Consider the following 20955-nt stretch of genomic DNA (forward strand, 5'->3'; position numbering starts at 1 on the left):
TGATACTACTGGCACTTGGCACTTAGAGCTGTAGTGAGAAATGAAGGTGTCATGCGCAGGAAGCACTTAGAAGAGAGTGTCTAGCAATGTGCACAGGAATTCTATGTTCTCCACCTTCCTCAACCATGTGCCCACATTTTAGTTGAGAAAATATAGTCTCTGACTTCTTTGGATTGAGATAGAAAATGGTATTTATTTATTTATTTATTTTTAAAAATACATTTTATTGATTTTTTACAGAGAGGAAGGGAGAGAGATAGATAGTTAGAAACATCGATGAGAGAGAAACATCGATCAGCTGCCTCTTGCACACCCCCCACCGGGGATGTGCCCGCAACCAAGGTACATGCCCCTGACCGGAATCGAACCCGGGACTGTTCCAGGCTGAGGCTCTATCCACTGAGCCAAACCGGTTTCGGCTGGAAAACGTTATTTAAGTGATACTTTCTTAGTCCTATAAATACCTAATATATATTTCCTGAATGGCAGTCAGGTATTCTTTTTATACCAAGATACTTGCCCGGAGCAGGTCAACATGTTTTATGCCTTAAGCCTAATCTTTCAAGTGCAAAACCTATCGTTCTGCATCTTCCCTAACAAATTTAATGACATATGAATGTAGACAGCTAGCTATATGAATAGTAGGACTCTAAAAGATACTCAGTTTTGGCCCTGGCTAAGTAGTTCAGTTGGTTCTGATATGCCAAGGTTGCAGGTTCAATCCCTGATCAGCGCACATGCAAGAATCAACCAATGAATGCATAACTAGGTGGAATAACATCTCTCTCTCTCTTTCTCAAATCAATTAAAATAAAGCTATTCAGTTTTAACACAAGTTTCTAACCTTCATATTATGAGGTCCAAAGCACTCATATCTGAAGGAAATTGCTGAGTAAACCTTTTCCACGCTTTTATATATAAAATATCTCTCTCCCAAGAGAGATCCTGTTTGATCAAGGAACTCTTAAAGCCCAATTATTAGGTCTTTACATGAGCATTAGACAATATAGGAGAGAAGATAGAGTGTGGACTAAAAGTAGAAACATCTGGATTCTCTTCCCAGTTCTTCCATTAAGAAGCTATGTGACCTTCAGTCGATCCCAGAATCAGGTCCTGTCTCAAATGAAGGGTTTGAACGAGGTGTTGTTTAAGGTTTCTTACAGATCTAATATTGTGTGGCTCTGAAACATGTTAGTGACACTACATTGGTGAAGTGTGGGCTTTGCTTTGACTGACATGTATATTTTCTTTCCCAGTTTTTTTTTTTTTTTTTTTTTTTTTTTTAATCATTTGAAATGCTCACCAGCCAGGGTGAGAGATGCAGCCTGTAGCTGCAAAGCAGAAAAAGCCACGGGGTCTCTAAGAGAACAAACCCAGGGCCTTTAGCTTCTGTAGCTTCCTAGTCCCCAGACACTGAGTGTTGGAGCCAGAGTGTTTGATGGCATGTGAGGTGAATCCAGGCAAGCTCCAGGGCAGCATTTCTCTTACCATTAATGGACTGTTGTCTGCATTTTTCTATTTTTGCAGAAGACAAAATAGAAATCCGAGAAGATAATAACTTTAGAAACTGTCGATAAAAGCATTGCTTATGACTGCAAGTAAATCACTGAGTTGCCACAAATAAATAACTGAGTTGTCTTTATGTGTCTTTTCCAGGGAGGCAGTGGAAATTAAGGAACAGCTTTCCCCCTGCCTCTCAGAGATACTTTGAATTTCTCAAAGGGAAGAACAGAAATGAGATGACCCTATTTTGTGACCTACTCCTGCCTTTCCAATTTGGGGGCCTGTATTTCCAGGTTAATTAGTTGACTCCTTTTGACATTAAGTAGAGCTCCTTTTGGATTGACAGGTTTACGCTAACACCTCAACTTTCAGGGGGAAAAAAAACACACTGGGGAGTCAATGCTTCTACAGGAGATCGATGATATATTATGGAACTGGCTTATTCCCTCTAGAACACATGTGTCAAACACAAGGCCCGCGGGCCAAATCCGTCCCGCCAGGCCTTGCAATGTGGCCCGCACCGCGCTGTCATCACTGCACTCCGCTGCGTTTCCATCACAATGACAGTTTATGACTGTTCAGTAAACCATTCGGCCCTCGATTTAGGCTGGATTTTAGATTTTGGCCCCTTCTCTGATTGAGTTCGACACCCCTACTCTAGAACCAGGATATTAGGATGTCTGACACTCTTGTTATAAGGATTGAATGTAGAAATTTAAATCGTTGACATAGTGAATGTAAATTAACATACTATTACAGCCCTCATGGCCAACTTCAATTTCATTCTTATTTCAAGAAGCAGTTTATAAAAATGTTAATTTTCACTTTCCTCTTTTCTTCTAGTGACAGGCTCCTTCCCTGTTGGTCCTTCTGTGAGGCTGCAAAAGAGGGCTGCGAGCCAATCCTGGGGAGGGTGAACGCCTCCTGGCCCAATTTCCTCAGGTGCTCCCAGTTTAGAAACCAAACCGAAAGCAGCAACATCAGCAGGAATTGCTTCTTACCAGAGCAGGAAGAAGAAAAGCAAGGTAGGTGTCTGTGTTTTGTTGCATTTTTTTACCATTGTAATTGAACTATGCCATTCATCCAAGGGTGCACACAAATAATGTGTACAGCGCAATGACTGTCACCACAGTGACCAGACCTGTGTAATCCGCATCCGGATCAAGAAAGAGAATGTGATCAGCACCCCAGAAACACTCTGAGTCATTCCCTGGTGGCCTCACCCCCGCAAAAGAGCCCCTCCCCTGGCTTCTAGCACGTTAGATAGAAGCCTATTCTGCCTATTTCTTAACTCCATTTCAAATAGTCCTACAATGTCCTTCTTTTGTATCTAGCCGCCTTTGTGCAACATTATGTTTAAGAGATCCATTATGTTTTCATCTTCTTGTGGTTTACTCATTCTCATTGTTGTATAGAATTCTAATATATTATTATATCACACTGCATTTTTTGTTGTTGTTGTTGATGGACATTTGAGTTGTTTCTGGCTGTTATGAATAGTGATACTATGACTACTGTATTCTTGCTCACGTCTTTGATTGGCTATGCATTTGTTCAGCAAAAGAGTTTTTAAAGTGGTTGTAGCAATTTGCACTCCTATGAGCTATGTGTGAAAATGGCAGCGGCTCAAAATCTTCCCCAACAGCTAGTATTGCCTGTCTTTTTCATTTTTGTATTGTGGTATCTCTTTGTGGTTTTAAGTTGCATTTCCTGATGAATTTAAGTGGAATTTCACAAATTTTTATTTTAATATCTCTTTTCTTGCAAAGTATCTGTCCAAATGTTTTCCCCATTTTTTTTTTTAAATCAGGTAGTCTGCCTTTGTCCTTGACTTATACTTCTTTATGCATTCTGGATATGCAGTCTGTGGGTATACATATTGTGAAGAGTTCCCACTGTGGGCTTCCCTTTTATCCCTCCTCTTGGTGCCTATGATGGAATAGAAGGTCTTACTTTCAATGGGTCTACAGTATTGATCACTTTTGGTCTTCAGCTTTCTATTTTATTTTAAATATATATTTTATTGATTTTTCACAGAGAGGGATAGAGAGTTAGAAACATCGATGAGAGCGAATCATCGATCAGCTGCCTCTTGCACACCCCCTACCGGGGATGTGCCCGCAACCAAGGCACATGCCCTTGACCGGCATCGAACCCAGCACCTTTCAGTCTGCAGGCCGACGCTCTATCCACTGAGCCAAACCAGTCCCGGCTCTTTTTTTTTTTTTTTTTTTTTTTTTTAATATGTTTTTATTGATTTCAAAGAGGAAGGGAGAGGGAGAGAGAGAGAGAAACATCAATGATGAGAGAGAATCATTGATTCATTGCCTCCTGCATGCTTTCCACTGGGGATCGAGCCCGCAACCCGGGCATGTGCCCTTCACCAGAATAGAACCTGTGACCCTTTAGTCCACAGGTCGACACTTTATCCACTGAGCCAAACCAGCTAGGGCATCCTCAGCTTTCTAGACTCTCCTGCTCTGGTAGATAGGAGCCTCTTCTAAGGTATTTGGCTTTTACACTTGAGCTGCAGTTGCCTATAGCTTTGAGTTATCTTTACTAGGACATTGATTTTCAGCAGTAAGCTATCCAATCCATTGTCCTTATAGTTACTATTCCTCTGTATGTCTCAAACACTTGGTAAGTTACCCCATCCAGTGCATTCCTTTCCATAGGCATACCATTCCAATTCACCTCTGTTGAGGGTTTTAAAAATTGGACCACCTTCTCATGCCAGGGAATGTCTATCGCCACTTAACCATCAATGATGTTAACTTCACAACCATCCCAGCATGTGATCCAGATCAAGAACCCCATCATTTCACCTCCTTTCTTGGACCACTCCTGGGACTGTCCCAAGTTGAGGTTTCCAGAAACAGTCACTGAGATGGAGTGTGTTGTACAGGGTATTTTAGGTAGAGGAGAGAGAGAAAGCAGGATTGGGCAGAGGGACATGTTAAAATAAGACCCGGGCCCGCCCGTAAAAGCCTCAGCTAAATCCATGGGGAGCTGTATGGCATACATGGCCTGAGAGAGCTGTTCCATGTTGGGCCAAGATAGCTGGGTCTTTACAGTGTTGTGCCACATCAATGACGCTTTGGTCAGTGGCGGACCTCATATACAACAATGATCCCATAAGACTTAATGCAGCTAAAAATTCCTATTGCCTATAACCATCATAACATCATAACAGTGCATTAATCACAAAGTTTGTGGTGATGCTGCTGTAAACAAACATACTGCACTTCCTGTTGTATAAAAAATAGTACATACAATTATGATAATAAATGACTATGTGTAACTGCTTTATGTATTTGCTATACTATACTTTTTATTATTTTAGAGTATTCAGTTTCTACTTATAAAAAACACCTTAAGGCCCAGTGCACATATTTGTGCATGGGTCGGGTGCAGCTGGCCCACTGCAATAGGGGCCCGTCAGGCCAGGCCAGCTCTGGAGAGGGGCCGTGGGTGGTGGGCTAGCTGGCCCCGCACCTGACCAGGGTGTTGGAGGCCAGATCAGGCTAGTTGGATGCTGCAGTGCTTATAGCCACCAGTTGTTCTGATCATTTTGGTCATTCTGCCATTCTGGTCGCTGGGCTTTTATATATATATGGACTAGAGGCCTGGTGCATGAATTCATGCATAGGGGGGTCCAGGCAGCCTGCCCCAAACAGGGCCGATTAGGCCAGGCTGGCGAGGGGAGGGGACGTGGGAGATTTGCTGGCCAGCCCACCCCAATCTGGGTGTGCAGGATTGTTGGGAGTGGGGCCAGGTGGGGGAGGGCTGAGGGTGGTTGGCAGGCTGGCCACACCCCTTGGCTGAACTCTCCCAGTCAAGGGGAAAATTTGTATATTTAGCCTTTTATTATATAGGATGTTTGCTGTAAAACAGTGTGCCGAATTGCTCCAGCAGCAGCCTCAGACATCTCGTGTTTACCATGTCTGTTGCTTGCATCACTTTCTCTTGAGCTTGATTTAATCTCATATTGTTTGTACAGGCACATGCTGTACAGATTTGTAGCCTGGAAGCAATAGGCTATTCCATGTAGCCGAGGAGTGTAGCAGGCTGTACTGTCTAGGTTTGTGTAAGTGCACTCAAGGATGAAGTTGCCTAATGACGCATTTCTGAGAACGTAACCTGTTGTTAAGCTGGGCATAACTGTGTACCCGCCTCACTCAGTCACTGGCTGCAGTGCTTCCTGGGAAGGGAGTGCCTTGGGTGAGGCAGCTCTCTGCAGCTGAGGCAGAGCTTGAAGAAGGGGCTAGAGGCTGTCGGCTGACAATGGGGGAAACAAATTCTCTCCTGAATGGTAGGAACATAGAGTATGAACAGATCTGATCCAATCCGAGACTGAGTTGATTTTGCTGTGTCTATAAGAAATGATAATTTGACTCCATGTTCCTCTGGTTCATTTCCATTCTGAAGCAGCATTTCTCCAGGGGGCCCCACTGAGAAACTGAAATATCTACTGCACTCCGCTCCTCCATGGGCAGTTCCAAATGCTCATGTTTTTCTTCTGAGGACAACAGGATTGCTGAAATTTCCACTGCACTTTGTAGAGGTTTTCTGCTGAGCTCTTTTGCTGCTGCCATTTCTTTTTCTTCTTCTCCTTCTTCTTCTTCCCCTTCTTCTTCCCCTTCTTCTTCTTCTTCTTCTTCTTCTTCTTCTTCTTCTTCTTCTTCTTCTTCTTCTTCTTCTTCTTCTTCTTCTTCTTCGATAAATTATAGTCACTTTATTTTGTATTATTCTCACTATTACCCAAAGCCTATTCATAGATTTTCTCTTTATATTTCATAGGTTTTTAGAGCTGAGATGGACCTTTTTTGTTGTGTTGTTAATCCTCACCCGAGGATATTTTTCCATTGATTTAATTTTTACTTTTTTTTCTTTTTCTTCAATTTAGCTTCTTGTTCTTTGTGGCAAATGCCTTGAAGGGAAAGCCTTAAATGCCTTAAAGGGAAATCCTTCCCATGGCCCACTAGTCTGTGTCTCCTTTCTCACTACATTTTTGATCCCTCAATACTCATTTTTTTTTTTTTTTGCAGCCCTAAAATGCTAAATATTGTCTCTCTATGTAGCCTGTAGAGAGACAAAAATTGCCAAGCTCTACTGACTTCTTTACCTTTTTGCAGTGGCCTAATGTCCAGTTTCTAGCACCAAGACAAGAATCAGCAAGTTCCGTAAGACAAAGAGCATTGCAGAACCTAGGCTGTTTTCCCTGTGGTTATCTTCTCTCTGGGGTCTTAGCCACTCACCTCTTCCTAGTCTGCCAAATGTCTTTGAATAGATGTTTTTGTGTTTTATCTGGCTCTTCCGGTTTTACAGTGAGGGCATTGACCTGCCACAAGTTATTACAACGTAGTAAATTTTTTATTTTTATTTCTTTTTAGCATAGTCTTTAGTAGAGGTCTGCTGCTAAATTAGGATTCCTTCCAAAAGATGGTAGATAGCAACAAGCCATCAGAGGGGTGAGTGAGTGTTTGTATCTGAAAGAAGTCTCTCAAATCTCTTGTTGTCCATCTACAGCTGTCCCTCTTTTGGTAAGAATACTTTATCAGTGATCATTTAGACAATGTGGCATGTTGACAGAGGACTTAAGAATCCACAGAGTAAATGTGAAAACGAAAATGTCATCAGTGTTCTTTAATGCTGATGGTCAAAAACTACTAGTTCTTGAAAGTCAAAATAACATTTGTAGTCTTTAATAGTTCCAGCTGAAATGCTGCTGAATATAGGTTCTCCAAATATCTGAAGATATTACAAATCTTCTGATCTTGGAAAAGATTGATGATCCATTTGTATTTGAAAACTCATGTTTAAAGAAAATAGAAATTTCCTAAGTACATCTGAGATTCTCTACTTGTCATAGACTTTTTAGAATTATTGGTTATAATATTTTCCCATGCAAACTTAAATTCCACCAGGATGCTAGCCATCATATATATGTTCATAATATGTGTGCTAGGGATAAAGCTACTGCTAGTGATGATCTTTGTGTGTATATAAAATTATAATTTCTAGCACACACATAGTTATTAAAATATGTGTAGTAAGAATATACTCTATGCGAACTAGAAAAGTACTTATCATAGAATATAGTCATAATCACATAAGACTTTATGCTGTAGGGCCACTTATAACTATAACCCATGAAGTTCTTTTTTTCATTCTTTTTTATTTACTCAGTGAATATTAATTGAGTACCTACTCTGTCCAGAGCATTAAACCAGGAAATCTGAAGAAATAAAAGTAATTACAGTATTCATAAAATTAATTTATACCCGTCCAGGGTGGCAGTTCTCAACAAGGGATGACCTGGGAACACTTGGCAATGTCTTTAGATGTTTTCATTGTCACAACTCTGGGGACAGAAGGAGTTTCCACGGGCATGTAGTGAGTAGAAACCTACTACGGTGCTATAAACCACCAATGCACAGTTCAGCCCCACTGCAAAAATTATGTGGTCCCTTGCCAAAATCGGTTTGGCTCAGTGGATAGAGCATCAGTCTGTGGACTGGAAGGTCCCAGGTTCGATTCCGGTCAAGGGCATGTACATTGGTTGCAGGCACATCCCTGGTGGGGGGTGTGCAGGAGGCAGCTGGTAGATGTTTCTCTCTCATTGATGTTTCTAGCTCTCTATCCTTCTCCCTTTCTCTCTGTAAAAAATCAATGAAATTTATATTTTTAAAAATTATGTAGCCCCAAATATCACTAGTGCTGCTTTTGAGGAACCTTGGTCTGGCACAGTACTCCATGTTTTGTAAAGTACTACTACTACTACTTCTAACCACCCTTCCTTCCTGTAGGAATGTTAAACCTAATCTGGGACACCCATATGTGAGAAACAATGTAAAAAGAACTGAAACTCTGATGTCCGACAGAAACTATAAAGCGACACAGGTTAATGTCAGTGGAGTTGAGTGGAGTCCATTACAAAAGGAATTCTGCATTTTTGAAAGGGGGCAGGGTCCCATTTAACAGAGGAAGAGAGACGGTGGACTGGTGCAGGCATTCAACACTGTGAACTTGTGCTGGAGTCAGGTTTCTACCTACTTAGCCTATGAAATGAGTGATGACTACAAGTTGACTCCCATCTCAGTCTTCTCCTTCCCACTTGTGAAATCATGGGCCCCAAGAAAATAGTAAGCCCCCTTTACACGATGGACCCCCTTCTCCTTTCCAAAGTGCTTTCACAGCTGTAAGCTCACTTGGCTTCCAGAATAAATCCCTGATAATTCATCTTCATTTTACATATTAGAAAACTGAGAGATTTGGGGAGGTCATCCCAAGGTTATTTTAAAATCCAGCTCCCTGGGCTGTATCATCTACCCACTAGTCCACCATCCTGGGAAGGCCCGTCTGATTGGATTATTAACTCTAGAACACTACCCTCTGTTATAGCCCCTTCTCACAAGAACTTTCAAAATGTCTTTTCAGATTGAACTGAGCCAGCATCCACAACTGGTAACAGCTGCTTTTTCCAATGTACAGCTCTATACATTCAATTCATCTTCTCTGAGCATCCTTTAATCAATCATAACTCCAGAGATATTTTGTTCTCAGATAGAATGATCCACAGTTGTCTCATCCTTTCCCTCTCGTGTTGATGTTGAGTCTTGTGAAGTAAAGAATGTGCTAAAGTGATAATGCTGTGGGAACTGTTCTTCGGAGGTTTTAAAATAAACATCAGTGTGTGTTTCCAGGGTTGAGTTGTGAGAACACGGGGGACAAAGGTCAAGGCCCCCCATCAATCATTCTCAACTTCCTGACTGACCCTTCACTCTACCTTGTCTGAAATCTTATATGGAAAGTAGTTTTTAAATGATATTCCTCTGTCTCTAAAGAGATTCCCGCCCACCCCCCCTGCCCCCCTCCTGTCATGAAGCAACTTTGGCTATTTATTCCTTCATTTTCCTTTTCCTTTCCTGGTATTTCATTTGCTTTGCTAGCTCTGGTTGCTGATAGCAACCACTTCAGTGCATTAACAGCAAAATCGTAGTTTCAGGATATTGGTAAAACACATACTCTGAATTTCTCCTACTTGAGTGTGGCTGATTTGGGAGAAATTATGTAATACTATTCCTTTGAGATACTTAGTGTCATTGTTTTGCCGGAGATGGATGATTATAGACACAGCATCATGGAATTACTAAAAACTAGCCATGCCCTTTTCATTACAATAGATCGTTGACTAAAATGAGCTTTTCCTAGAACTTCAAATTTTCCTATATTTATAATTTTAAATTATTACACAATTAAATTAGAAAAACATTTTTTTTTCTTCCATATGTGGATGCTTCTTGTAAGGGCACCAAACTGAGATCTGAAGGCTTGTATTCAAGCTCTGTTTTACTTAATAACTGCGTGGTCTTAAGCAAGTTTCTTAAACCCTTTTAACCTCTCTTTCCGCAACTGTAGGATAGAAGAAATTATGCCTGGATGTTAGAACTGTGATATGGGCTAAATGAGATAATGTACTTGAAAGAATTTTGGCAGCCCTAATGCACTGTGCAAATGTAAATGGTTCTGTTCAGAAGACATTTAGAAGCATTTTCTAAGTACCAGGCAGTTTACCAGGAACTGGAAAAGGGAAAATGTAAGACTGGAAACCATGACAATTCTAGAAAAATGTAGGCAGTGAAATCTCGGAAGTTTCTTGTAGCAAAATTTTTTCTGATATATCTTCTCAGGCAAGGGAAACAAAAGGAAAAATAAACGGATTACACTGTATATGATCTGTCAACAAGTTCTATTGAGTCCATTGTCAAATATACACATAATCCAACCAGTGCTCATCACCTCCACAGCCACTTCCTGGTCCATGCAGGTCACCTAACTCCTGGGTGGATTGTCCCTCCAGCCTTTATTAAGTTCTTTGAAGCCTCCCTATTCCCCTGCAGACTATTCTCCACACAGAAGCAACATGCTCTTTTTTTTCTTTTTGTTACTCAAATCCTATTGTTCTCCTATATGTTCACATCTTCCTTCTCCAAGTTTCCTATAGGTTACCCATCTCAGTCAATATAAACACCACCATCTGTACAACCTTCAGGGCCCTCCCTAGTGCTGTTGCATCACACAACTGTGGGAGAGCGTCAATCACACAGGAATCAATGTGAATACTTCCTCCAGGAGTTGTGCAACATAGACCTTCTGCCTGACATGATCTGGCTCCCGGTTTCCTCTCTAATTTCTCTCTTACTACTTTCCTTCAGGCTCTCTAGGTTCCAGCTACTCTCCTTCATCGGCCTGCCATACTCTGCCCCCCACCCCATGGGAAAATTATATCCACTCTCAGTGCTACACAGGCATGTGAGGGAGAGTGGCCAAAGAGAAGGAAGAGAAGCTATAACAGCAACAGCTACATTACCATTGTTATTTGCTTAGTGACACAGCGAAGTACATGGAAGAATTCTTAATAAACTTCATGATCAGCTCGTCTGGTACTTGAGTTTCATTTTGCTGTGAAGCTTTTTAAAAAAAATTATTTAAAGCCCCTAGCAACTTCTTTCAGTCTGTGAGCCATGAGAAATCTCATCTTGTGGATTTCCACTGTTTTCCTGTGAGAACCGCAGTCTTGTTTTGATCTCACTGTGCCACTTACCCAGCAAAGACAGGCAGTGCCAAGGCAAATAGATTTCTTGTGGAGCCTAAATACTACCTGTTCTCTTTGGGCTCAGAAGTCTTGTTTATAGATCATTTGAGATTGGGTTTTTGTTCTCTGCCAAAGGTTACTTGGCTTGAGGTCGCACAGTGGTTCCTAGACCAGAAATAGGGGGGGTTCTTTCCACGCCTGTGTTCTTTCTTCTCACTCCCCTTACGAGCCAGCTGCATGGCTGAGAGAGGGTGATAGCTCAGAAGCCAAAGGTCATAGGTTGACCCCTATGCTTCTTACAGAGTATTATTTTGTTCAATGGCCGGAGACCAATGGCATCCACATTTTGTTCAAAATCGTGCCTTGCAATTAGAAATTCACAATTGTGGTCTTATAGATTATATTATTAAATATAGGAATTTTTAGCTACAAAGCTAAAGTCTGATCCCCCCCCCAATATATATATAATCATAAGCACATAACTCTAAGCCTATTTTGGTTAAAAAAAAATCTGATTGATCACTCCAACAGGAAGGCTGACCATTCACACTCTGAACAATTTAAAGCATCTATTTTCATTCTAAATCCGGCTTTATATCTCGCATGGTGGTCAATTTAATCATAGCCAATACATGTTTACAGAATCAGATAGTTTTTTGGGGAAAAAATTGCTGGTCTTCCCTCTCCCCTTCCCATATAATGGAAATATTAGCTTAGTTCTAAGTTTCATATTTGTCTCCAAAAATTCCCAAGATAGGGTGCTACTTTATGTCTATTTGGAGGACATAGTTCCTTAAGCTCAACCAGTTTTCTTTGAAAGTGGGCTACAGCGATGTGGCAATCGCTTAGTGATTCCTGCAACCTAGAATTTGAACTCTAAACTCTGGGCTGCCCATGAAACTAATGTGTGACTTAGAATCATGGCATCAAAATCTGTGAATTGCTTCTGAAATTGCAACTTCATTATGCTAAACAGCATTGTGACTTTCATCATTTCAGTTTTATTAAGCTCAGCAATTGGGAGTAATTTCAGTCTTCATTTTCATCTGCTCAATCCATATGTTTATTTTTTGTCTTAAGTCCTGCACACATTTGAACAAAATGAACTAAATTCTTTTTTTAAAATATATTTTATTGATTCTTTACAGAGAGGAAAAAAGAGGGATAGAGAGAAATATTGATGAGAGAGAAACATCCATCAGCTGCCTCTTGCATACCCCAAGGTACATGCCCTTGACTGGAATCGAACCTGGGACCTTTTAGTCCCCAAGCTGATGGTCTATCTACTGAGCCAAACCAGTTTTGGCTGAACTAAATTCTTTTTGAGGAGGCAGTGTAACATCGTATTTTAGAGCTGTGGTCTTCTAAATATGTTTGCTTGTGTAACTCTAAAAGGACTTCGCAAAATCATATCCCTCTTGAACAGTTTTAAGTTAATATCTAAACATTTTAAATGATGAATGTAGAGTGACAAAGAATAAAATTTAAAGGATATTATAATAATTGACATTTTACAAGACCAGTGCTCTAACCCCTGAGCTATAGGGCCCAGTGTTAATTGACATTTTAAAGTGATTGTTATTTTACTCTTTTAAGTCTGTCCAATGGAATTTAAATTCCACAGTGACTTGCTACTCACCAACCATTAAAATATTACAATCTCTTCTTTTAACATTCAGCAAATTTTACAGAGTGCCTCTTTCTCTCTGAACTATGATTTCTATTCCCCTTCTCCCACAGAATTAAATTTTGGTGTAATCTCTTTTCAATGCTCATAATTATTTTTATCACCCTATCATACATCTCTAGAACAAAACCATGTATTAAAATGGAAATTATTACTTAAAATTTTCTCCTTACTCATGAGACTTTGAGTATCAATAATTTTTTTATTAATTTTTCATAAAAATTGTGATTTAAATATATTACATCTATTATAGTGTTTATACATAATTATTAAATTTAAATGTGACATTTTTGGAAATTTATCTTGCTTTATTATGTCAGATTTTTCAAAAAGTGGTTGTGTAGAACATAATAGGGTTTGGCATTAATTCTATTCTGATTTTTTGTCTTCTAGGTTGTGGTGCTTTGAAAACTTATTCACATAATTTAGCTAATAGAAGAAGTTTTATTGTAATAATGACATTCAATTATTTTTAACAACTTTGCAGTTTATTGTCAAAAGTCACATAGTAATAATCTGTCATTAAAAATTATTTCAATGATTAGATGGCAAGTTGGTTAGATTCGCCTTTCAGTTTTGAAAGCACAGAGTTGAAAAGGAGTTTACTTAGACATGAATTATTTGTTCAGTCATTAGTCTTCATGGTCTCAATTTCTGAGACTTTTTCAGGATTTATCAAATGTCTATGTATTATTCTTTTACTTAGAGGCATTTTGGTTAATCCTATTTATACATATATCAATAGAATTGGGAAAACAAATACTGATTTCAATTAACCTCTTTGTATATAACTGTTTTGATAAGAAGCTTTTCACATTATGATGTGCTTTAAATTATGTATCAAAACGTTGAGCTGTGAGTTTAATTCATTCAGTTTCTATGGAATTTACCTGATCGGTAAAAGTCAGTTTTCAATGTCAAAATAATTGTCCAAACTGAAGTTACTCTCTATCAGAAATAGGATGCTTTTATTTTTTAGTTTATATGAGTGTGTTAATATGTGTTCCCATGATAACAATATTACTTTTATTTGTTTAATTTTTACTTCTTAAGTTATACAATAAAATTCACTGTTTTCTTGTGTGTAGTTCTATGAATTGTAACAGAGATTTGTGTAACCACCAACATAATCAGGATATAGAGCAGACCTGATGTTGTCCTTTGTAGTCAAACCCACATATCCACCCAACCTGTGGAAACCACTGTCCTGCTCTCCAAGCCTGGAACAACCAGGCTTTTCCACAATGTCATGTACTGTGCATAGAATCATATGATGAGGTTACCTTCTGAGGCTGCCTTCTTTCATTTAGCAAAATACTTTTATATGTGTCAATGGTTTTCATCTTTTTACTATCTATCTCAATAGTAGTATTCCATTGCCTACATATACCACAATTTATTTATTCATTCACTTGTTGAAGGGCATTTTTTGTTTTCAGTTTGGGGCAGTTATGAAAATTATCCTATATAATAAAATCCTAATATGCAAATTGACCAAACAGCCAAACAACCAGTCACTATAATGCACACTTACCACCAGGGGCACTCAATGCAGGAGCTGCTTTCTGATGGCCAGTGCACTGCCACAATGGGAGCTCTGCTCAGCCAGAAGCCAAGCACATGGCTGGTGCAGTGGCAGTGGTGGGAGCTTCTCTGGCCTCTGAGGCAGTGCTAAGGACCCCTTGGGGAGTGGGCCTAAGCCGGCAGGCAGACATCCCCCGAGGGGTCCTGGACTTTGGGAGAGTGTAAGCCAGGCTGAGGAAACCCCCCCCCTCCCCCCAAATGCATGAATGTCATGCACTCGGCCTCTAGTTACTAAATATACACTCTTTTTGTGAGCAAATTTATCTATGCTAAATACTTAGATTGGTAAAGGTATGTATTATTTTATTTAAAACTGCCAAATTGTTTTTTATAATAGAATGGCTGTATTATTTTGCTTTCCCATCAACAAGGTATATGAGTTTCAGTTGCTCCATGATCTCATCTGCACTAAGTATTGCCAGGTTGATTTTTGTCGTTTGTATTAGTCACTCTAATAGCTGTGCAGTGGTATCTCACTGTGGTTTTGCGTTTATCTGGTGGCTAATGATGAGCATCTTTTAGCATGCTTATTTGTGAATGCATATCTTCTATAGGAAAGCGTCTGTTCATCTGCTCTTTTTTCTCTTGTGCTGTTTGATTTCTTATTGCTGAGTCTTGAGAGTTCTTTGTATATTCTGAATGTAAGTCCTTTGTTATGTAATTTGGAAATATTTTCCCCCAGTTTGTCTTTCACAGAACAAATGCTTTTAATTTCGATGAAGTCCAAATGATTAATTTTTTGTCCTGTATGGAACACGCTTGTGTATCATAAAAACTCTTTACCTTACTGATTTGCAGAAAGACTTTCTCCTTTAATTTCACACCAGCCTTTTTTGTTGTTAATTCTCACCTGAGGATATTTTTTTCATTGATTTTTGGAGAGAGTGGAAGGAAAGGAGAGAAAGACACATTGATTGGTTTCCTTCCATAGGTACCCCCAGGGATCGAGCCTGCAATCAAGGCACATGCCCTTGACTATAATCTAGGGGTGTCGAACTCAATCAGAGAAGGGGCCAAAATCTAAAATCCAGCCTAAATCGCGGGCCGAATGGTTTACTGAACAGTCATAAACTGTCATTGTGATAGAAACGCAGCGGAGTGCAGTGATGACAGCACAGTGCGGGCCACATTGCAAGGCCTGGCAGGATGGATTTGGCCCGCGGGCCTTGTGTTCGAACATGGGACCCTTCACTCTAGGCCAGCACTCTAACCACTGAGCAAAATTGGCTAGGGCTCTCCTAAGACTTATATAAAATAAATATAGGTTGTTGTTGTTTTTTTTTTAAATTATGGTCATGGTGAGTTACTTTTGGCATAAGATTGAGGTATAGGTTATGTGGTATTTTTTTTCTTTTCACATGGACTTCCAATTTTTCTAGGACCAGTTGTTGAAAAGACTATTCTTTTTTCCACTAAATTGCTTTTGTGCCTTTGTCAAAAATTAATCAAGCATATTCATGTGGGTCTACTTCTGGGTTCTTTATTTTGTTTCACTGACTGTCTATGCCTGAACCAAAACCACTTTGACTTAATTATTATATCTTTATATTAAGTCTTAACATCTGGTAGTTGAGTTTTTCAACAGTGGTCTTGCTCAACATTTATTTTTTAGTTCTAGTAGTTTAACTTTTTATATAAATTGTAAAATCAGCAAATAAAAAAAATCCTGTAGAGATTTTAATTGGTATTGTGGTGTAGATCCATTTAAGGAGATGTCAATTGGATATCTTAAAATATATGGAATATTTTAAATTGTGAACTTGGGTTTATCTTCTCATTGATTATGTCTACCTTGATTCTCTTAACAGCATTTTATAATTTATAGATCTTACGCATGTTTTGTTTGATACCTTAAGAGCTATTGTAAAATGTACTGTTTTTAGAATATTGGTTTCCTATTGTTCATTGCTTGTTATGGAAAACAGAATTTTAAGATGTTCCTAAGATATCATACTCTGATGTCCTCACCCTGTATGACTCACTATCTTTGAGTGCAGGTATAAACTGTGAATATGTTGGAATAGTCACTCCCATAGCTAGATAATATTGTATTCCACCGTTGACATTAAAAAAGGCAGAGTGACCTGAGTAGGGCTGACCTACTTAGGTGAGCCTTTAAATTAATCTTTCTTTTGGGTTCCTGAGACTTTTTATTATGAAAGACTAGAGGCCCGGTGCACAAAATTCGTGCACGGGGTGGGTGGGGATGTTCCTCAGCCCAGCCTACACCCTCTCCAATGTGGGACTCCTTGAGGGATGTCCGACTTCCCGTTTAGGCACAATCCCAGTAGGGTAGGGCCTAAACGGGCAGTTGGACATCCCTCTCACAATCCAGGACTGCTGGCTCCCATCTGCTCACCTACCTGCCCTCCTGATTGCCCCTAAACACTTCTGCCTGCCAGCCTGATCACCCCCAACCACTCCCATGCCAGCCTGATTGATGTCTAACTGCTCCCCTGACATCCTATTTGCCTCCAACTTTCCTACTCTGCCAGCCTGGCCACCCCTAACTACCCTCCCCTGCAGGGTTGATCACCTCCAACTGCCCTCCTTTGCAGACCTGGTACCTCCCAACTGCCCTCCCCTGCTGGCCATCTTGTGGTAGCTATCTTGTCTACATGGGGGCAGGATCTTTGACCACATGGGAGCAGCCATATTGTGTGTTGGAGTGATGGCCAATCTGCATATTACTCTTTTATTAGATAGGATAGAGGCCTGGTGCACAGGTGGGGGCCACCTGGTTTGCCCTGAAGGGTGTTCTGGATCAGGGTGGGTGTTCCCCTGGGGCGTGGGGCAGTCTGCGCGAGGGGCCTATGGTGGTTTACAGACCAGACATGCCCCCTGGCGACCCAAGCAGAGACCCTGGTACCTGGAATTTGTTTACCTTCTACAATTGAAACTTTGTAGCCTGGAGCAGAGCCAAGCCCCCTGCTAGCTCTGTGGCTGCTGCCATTTTCTGTTTGGTTTTGTGTATCTTCTATAATTGAAACTTTGTAGCCTTGAGTGGAGGCCTAGGCCAGCCAGGGCAGGTGGAAAGCTTTGCTTCCTCCGTTGCTGGGGGAAACCCTAGCCTCTCAACTGCTCTCTGTAGCTGTAGCCATCTTGGTTGGGGTTAATTTACATACTTGCTCTGATTGTCTGGTGGGCATGGCTTGAGCGGAGTGATGGTTAATTTGCATATTACTCTTTTATCAAGTAGGATGTTGAATTTCATCAAATGCTTTTTCTGCATCCACTGTCTTGATTGTGTGATTCACCTTTAGTTTCTTAACCTGCGGATTGCATGCATTACCTTCTGAATGTTGAAGTAGTCTTTTGTTCCTGGGATAAGCCCTACTAGGTGGATTATTTTGTGTCTAGATGTAATTTTCTTTGAATTTATCCTATTTGGGTTTTGCTGAAGGGAAGATCAATTAATTTTAAATTAAGCTTCTCTCTAGTGAATATGGTTAGGCTATTCAAAAAGAATAAAGTAATAGTGTTTAATAATAGTGCTCAATTATAACATTACTATGGTAATGATGATGATGATATAGTGCTGTGCTGAACATTTCTTACATACTAAGTGCCATGCTAAGAGTTAGAGACGTTTTCTTATTCACTCCCCTGGTAGCACTGTGAGGGTTGTGGTTATTTTTCCTGTTATGGGCTGCATGCTTGCGTCCCTCCAGAATTTACCTGTTGAAACGCTGACTCCCCATTGAATGCTATTAGGAGGTGGAGCCTTTACAAGGTAACTAGGTTTAGGTTGTCCTTATAGAAAAGAGACTGGAGGGAGGTTGCTCTCTCTCTCTGTGGCATGTGCCAAGGAAGGCCATGTGGGAACATAACTCGGAAGAAACCCTCACCAAGAACCTGACTGTGCTGGCACCCTGATCTCTCTTTCGGTTTCCAGAACCATGAACAATAAATGTTTGTTGTGCCAGCCGGTGTTGCTCGGTGGTTGAGTTTTTGACCTATGATCCAAGAGGTCACAGTTTGATTCCTGGTCAGGTCATATGCAAGGGTTATGGGCTCCATCCACAGTAGGGAGCGTGCAGGAGACAGCTGATCAATGATTCTCATCGTAGATAATTTTATATCTCTCTCCTTCTCCCCTCCTCTCTGAAGTCAATAAAATATATTAAAAATAAATAAAGAGCCGAAACCGGTTTGGCTCGGTGGATAGAGTGTTGGCCTGCGGACTGAAGGGTCCAGGGTTTGATTCTGGTCAGGGGCATGTACCTTGGTTGCGGGCACATCCCCAGTGGGGGGTGTGCAGGAGGCAGCTGATTGATGTTTCTAACTCTCTATCCCTCTCCTTTCCTCTCTGTGGAAAATCAATAAAATATATTTTAAAATAAATAAAATGAAATGAAAAATAAATAAATAAATAAGTGTGTGTTGTTTAAGCCACTTGGTCCATAGTATTGTTGCAGCAGCCCAAACTGACTGAGATACTACCCATTTTGTAGATGAGAAAATTGGAAGGTTAAGTAATTGCTTTAGATCATAGAGGTAGGATTGGGCAGAGTGGTGATTTGAACCTGTTTGACTCTGGGCCAGTTGGAGTTCACAGACCTCGGACGTCACTGTTATAAAACAGCCTACACATTTTAGAAGGAGGAAGAAGGAGCCCTGTGCACATTCAACATAATAGCATCCAAAATTAGCACAAAACGGTGGTTCTGTGTACAAGACTACTTATTTAAAAATTATTCTTTACAAGCACTTAATTAGAATAGATTAGAGGTTAGAGTTATAACATTAGGTCCATAATAGAAGGTTGAGGATTTATTTATATAAAAAGTACACATACAGGAACATTTCTATATGTAAATAAGATATGATTATATATACATACGAGTATATATATATACACACACAAATATATATATATATATCAAATTCCATTTACTAACAATGTAATTTGTGGTTAGATAAGCAGTGGTTACCTGCACATGCCCCAAAATTGGCTTTTCTCTCTCTTTTCTTCTTCATGGGAATATTGCTATTTTTCTTTTCATGGTGAGCAGTTTGAATAAATCTCAACACAGGACTGGAAAGTGGCTCTCTAGCTTAGCACTGCTGGTACTGACCTGGTGAGAAGAAGTTTGGAGTTTTGTTTTTGGTCTCTTCGGACAAGATGTCAGAAATGTATAGATTAATTTAGGCATAGACTTTGTATTGAAACTAAGCCTGCCTGCTCACTGGAGAAAACATGTCATGTTCAGTTGTACTCTGTATAGAATAGTAGGGATAAAAATAAAAGGGCTCGAAATATTTTTATTTCATGGAGGCTCTTTTTCTGTGAGTCAAATACAGATGCGGACGTGAATGTACTGACCTTTTATTTATTTCTGTTATTGGTAGCACATTTTTGCTATTTTTGTGAATCAGAGCAATGCGAGCTGATTGACTGGAGACTTGACACACAGTGTATGCAAGGTCACATATTTCCGAGCAAGAAAGCAACATCTGTGCTTTAGAGAGTGATGTTCAACCGTTTTCATCTTGTGGCACATATACTAGCAAACTAAGTACTAAAATTCTGGGCACACCAAAAAACATATTTTTTTGCCAATCTGACCAAAAAGGTATAATTTTGATTTATTCACACAGGATGGCTATTGTTGTTTGCTGTTGTCAGTTTTTTTATTTGACAATCTAAAGGAAAAGAGATCAGTGCTCTTGATTAAATAGCCAGGTATTGCATGTTTAAAAAAAAAATTCTTGTGGTACACCAGTTGAAATTTGTTGCCTTAGAATCCCATTTTACTAAAATCAATCAAATGGAAATGACAGAACATTTTAGATGAAATGTGAGGTTAGTCACTCAAAAATCTTGCAGGACATTTGACACCTTACTTCTGTCCACTCAGTAGCCTGAGGGTCTGAAAGAGTTAAGGTCAATACACTCAGCCAGCGGCCCCACGGGACCTGGCTTTTTACTTCCTAGGACTTTATGAAATGTTATTCTTTGGGGTTGTTAAGCTGTTTCCAATTTTCTAGATTTGGATTTCAGAAGATTCCCTGCTAAGTATAACTTTTGAATAGAGGATTTTTACAGAGCTTTATAGGATAAAGCCTGAATGCCGGAAGATGTCTTGCTTAACTGTGGAACTCAACAGCCAGAGGATTAACATTTTGACATTATAACAAAACAAAGAGTACCTTTTTCTGATAGAAAACAAAACTGTTTCACATTACCTAACAGCTTTGATTACAACAACAAATAGAAAGATCTAAGGAAAGGGAAACTTTGTAATGTTCTTTTTGTTTTCTGAGGATTTGGCTTGAAGAAGCACATTCCCCCTTCATTTAGCTGCGATGGGGCGGGGTGCCGTGCCATTCATGGGGACAGCAGAAGGGTAGGGAGTGCCTACTATGTGCCATGTGGACAGCGGCTGGGTATGAAGTGCCTACTATGTGTGGGTATTGTTTCAGGCACTGGGTATTCAGTAGCAGACAAGACAAAATCTGTGTTCCCAAGGACTCACACATTGGAGAATTGTGATCCAACGAGGAGAGGAAAGGGTAGAAGGAATGATGACAACTCAGGTGTTTGGTTGGGAAGAGGCAGAGGTGTTGGTGGCACCAACTT

At 40.1% G+C, this 20955-nt stretch overlaps 1 protein-coding gene across 2 annotated transcripts in view; it reads left to right on the forward strand.

Annotated features, from left to right (window-relative positions):
- Window positions 1-20955, forward strand: part of CORIN (corin, serine peptidase) — a 192527-nt gene that overhangs the window by 74000 nt on the left and 97572 nt on the right. Inside the window, exon 5 of one of the 2 annotated variants that reach the window (XM_045572856.1) lies at window positions 2347-2528. In XM_045572856.1, coding sequence (XP_045428812.1) covers window positions 2347-2528 — 182 coding nt within the window. The remainder of the gene's footprint in view (window positions 1-2346; window positions 2529-20955) is intronic. The other variant, XM_045572862.1, reaches the window with a different exon arrangement.

The sequence above is a fragment of the Pipistrellus kuhlii genome, unplaced genomic scaffold (assembly GCF_014108245.1).
Source record: "Pipistrellus kuhlii isolate mPipKuh1 unplaced genomic scaffold, mPipKuh1.p scaffold_m20_p_1, whole genome shotgun sequence".
NCBI lineage: Eukaryota > Metazoa > Chordata > Mammalia > Chiroptera > Vespertilionidae > Pipistrellus > Pipistrellus kuhlii.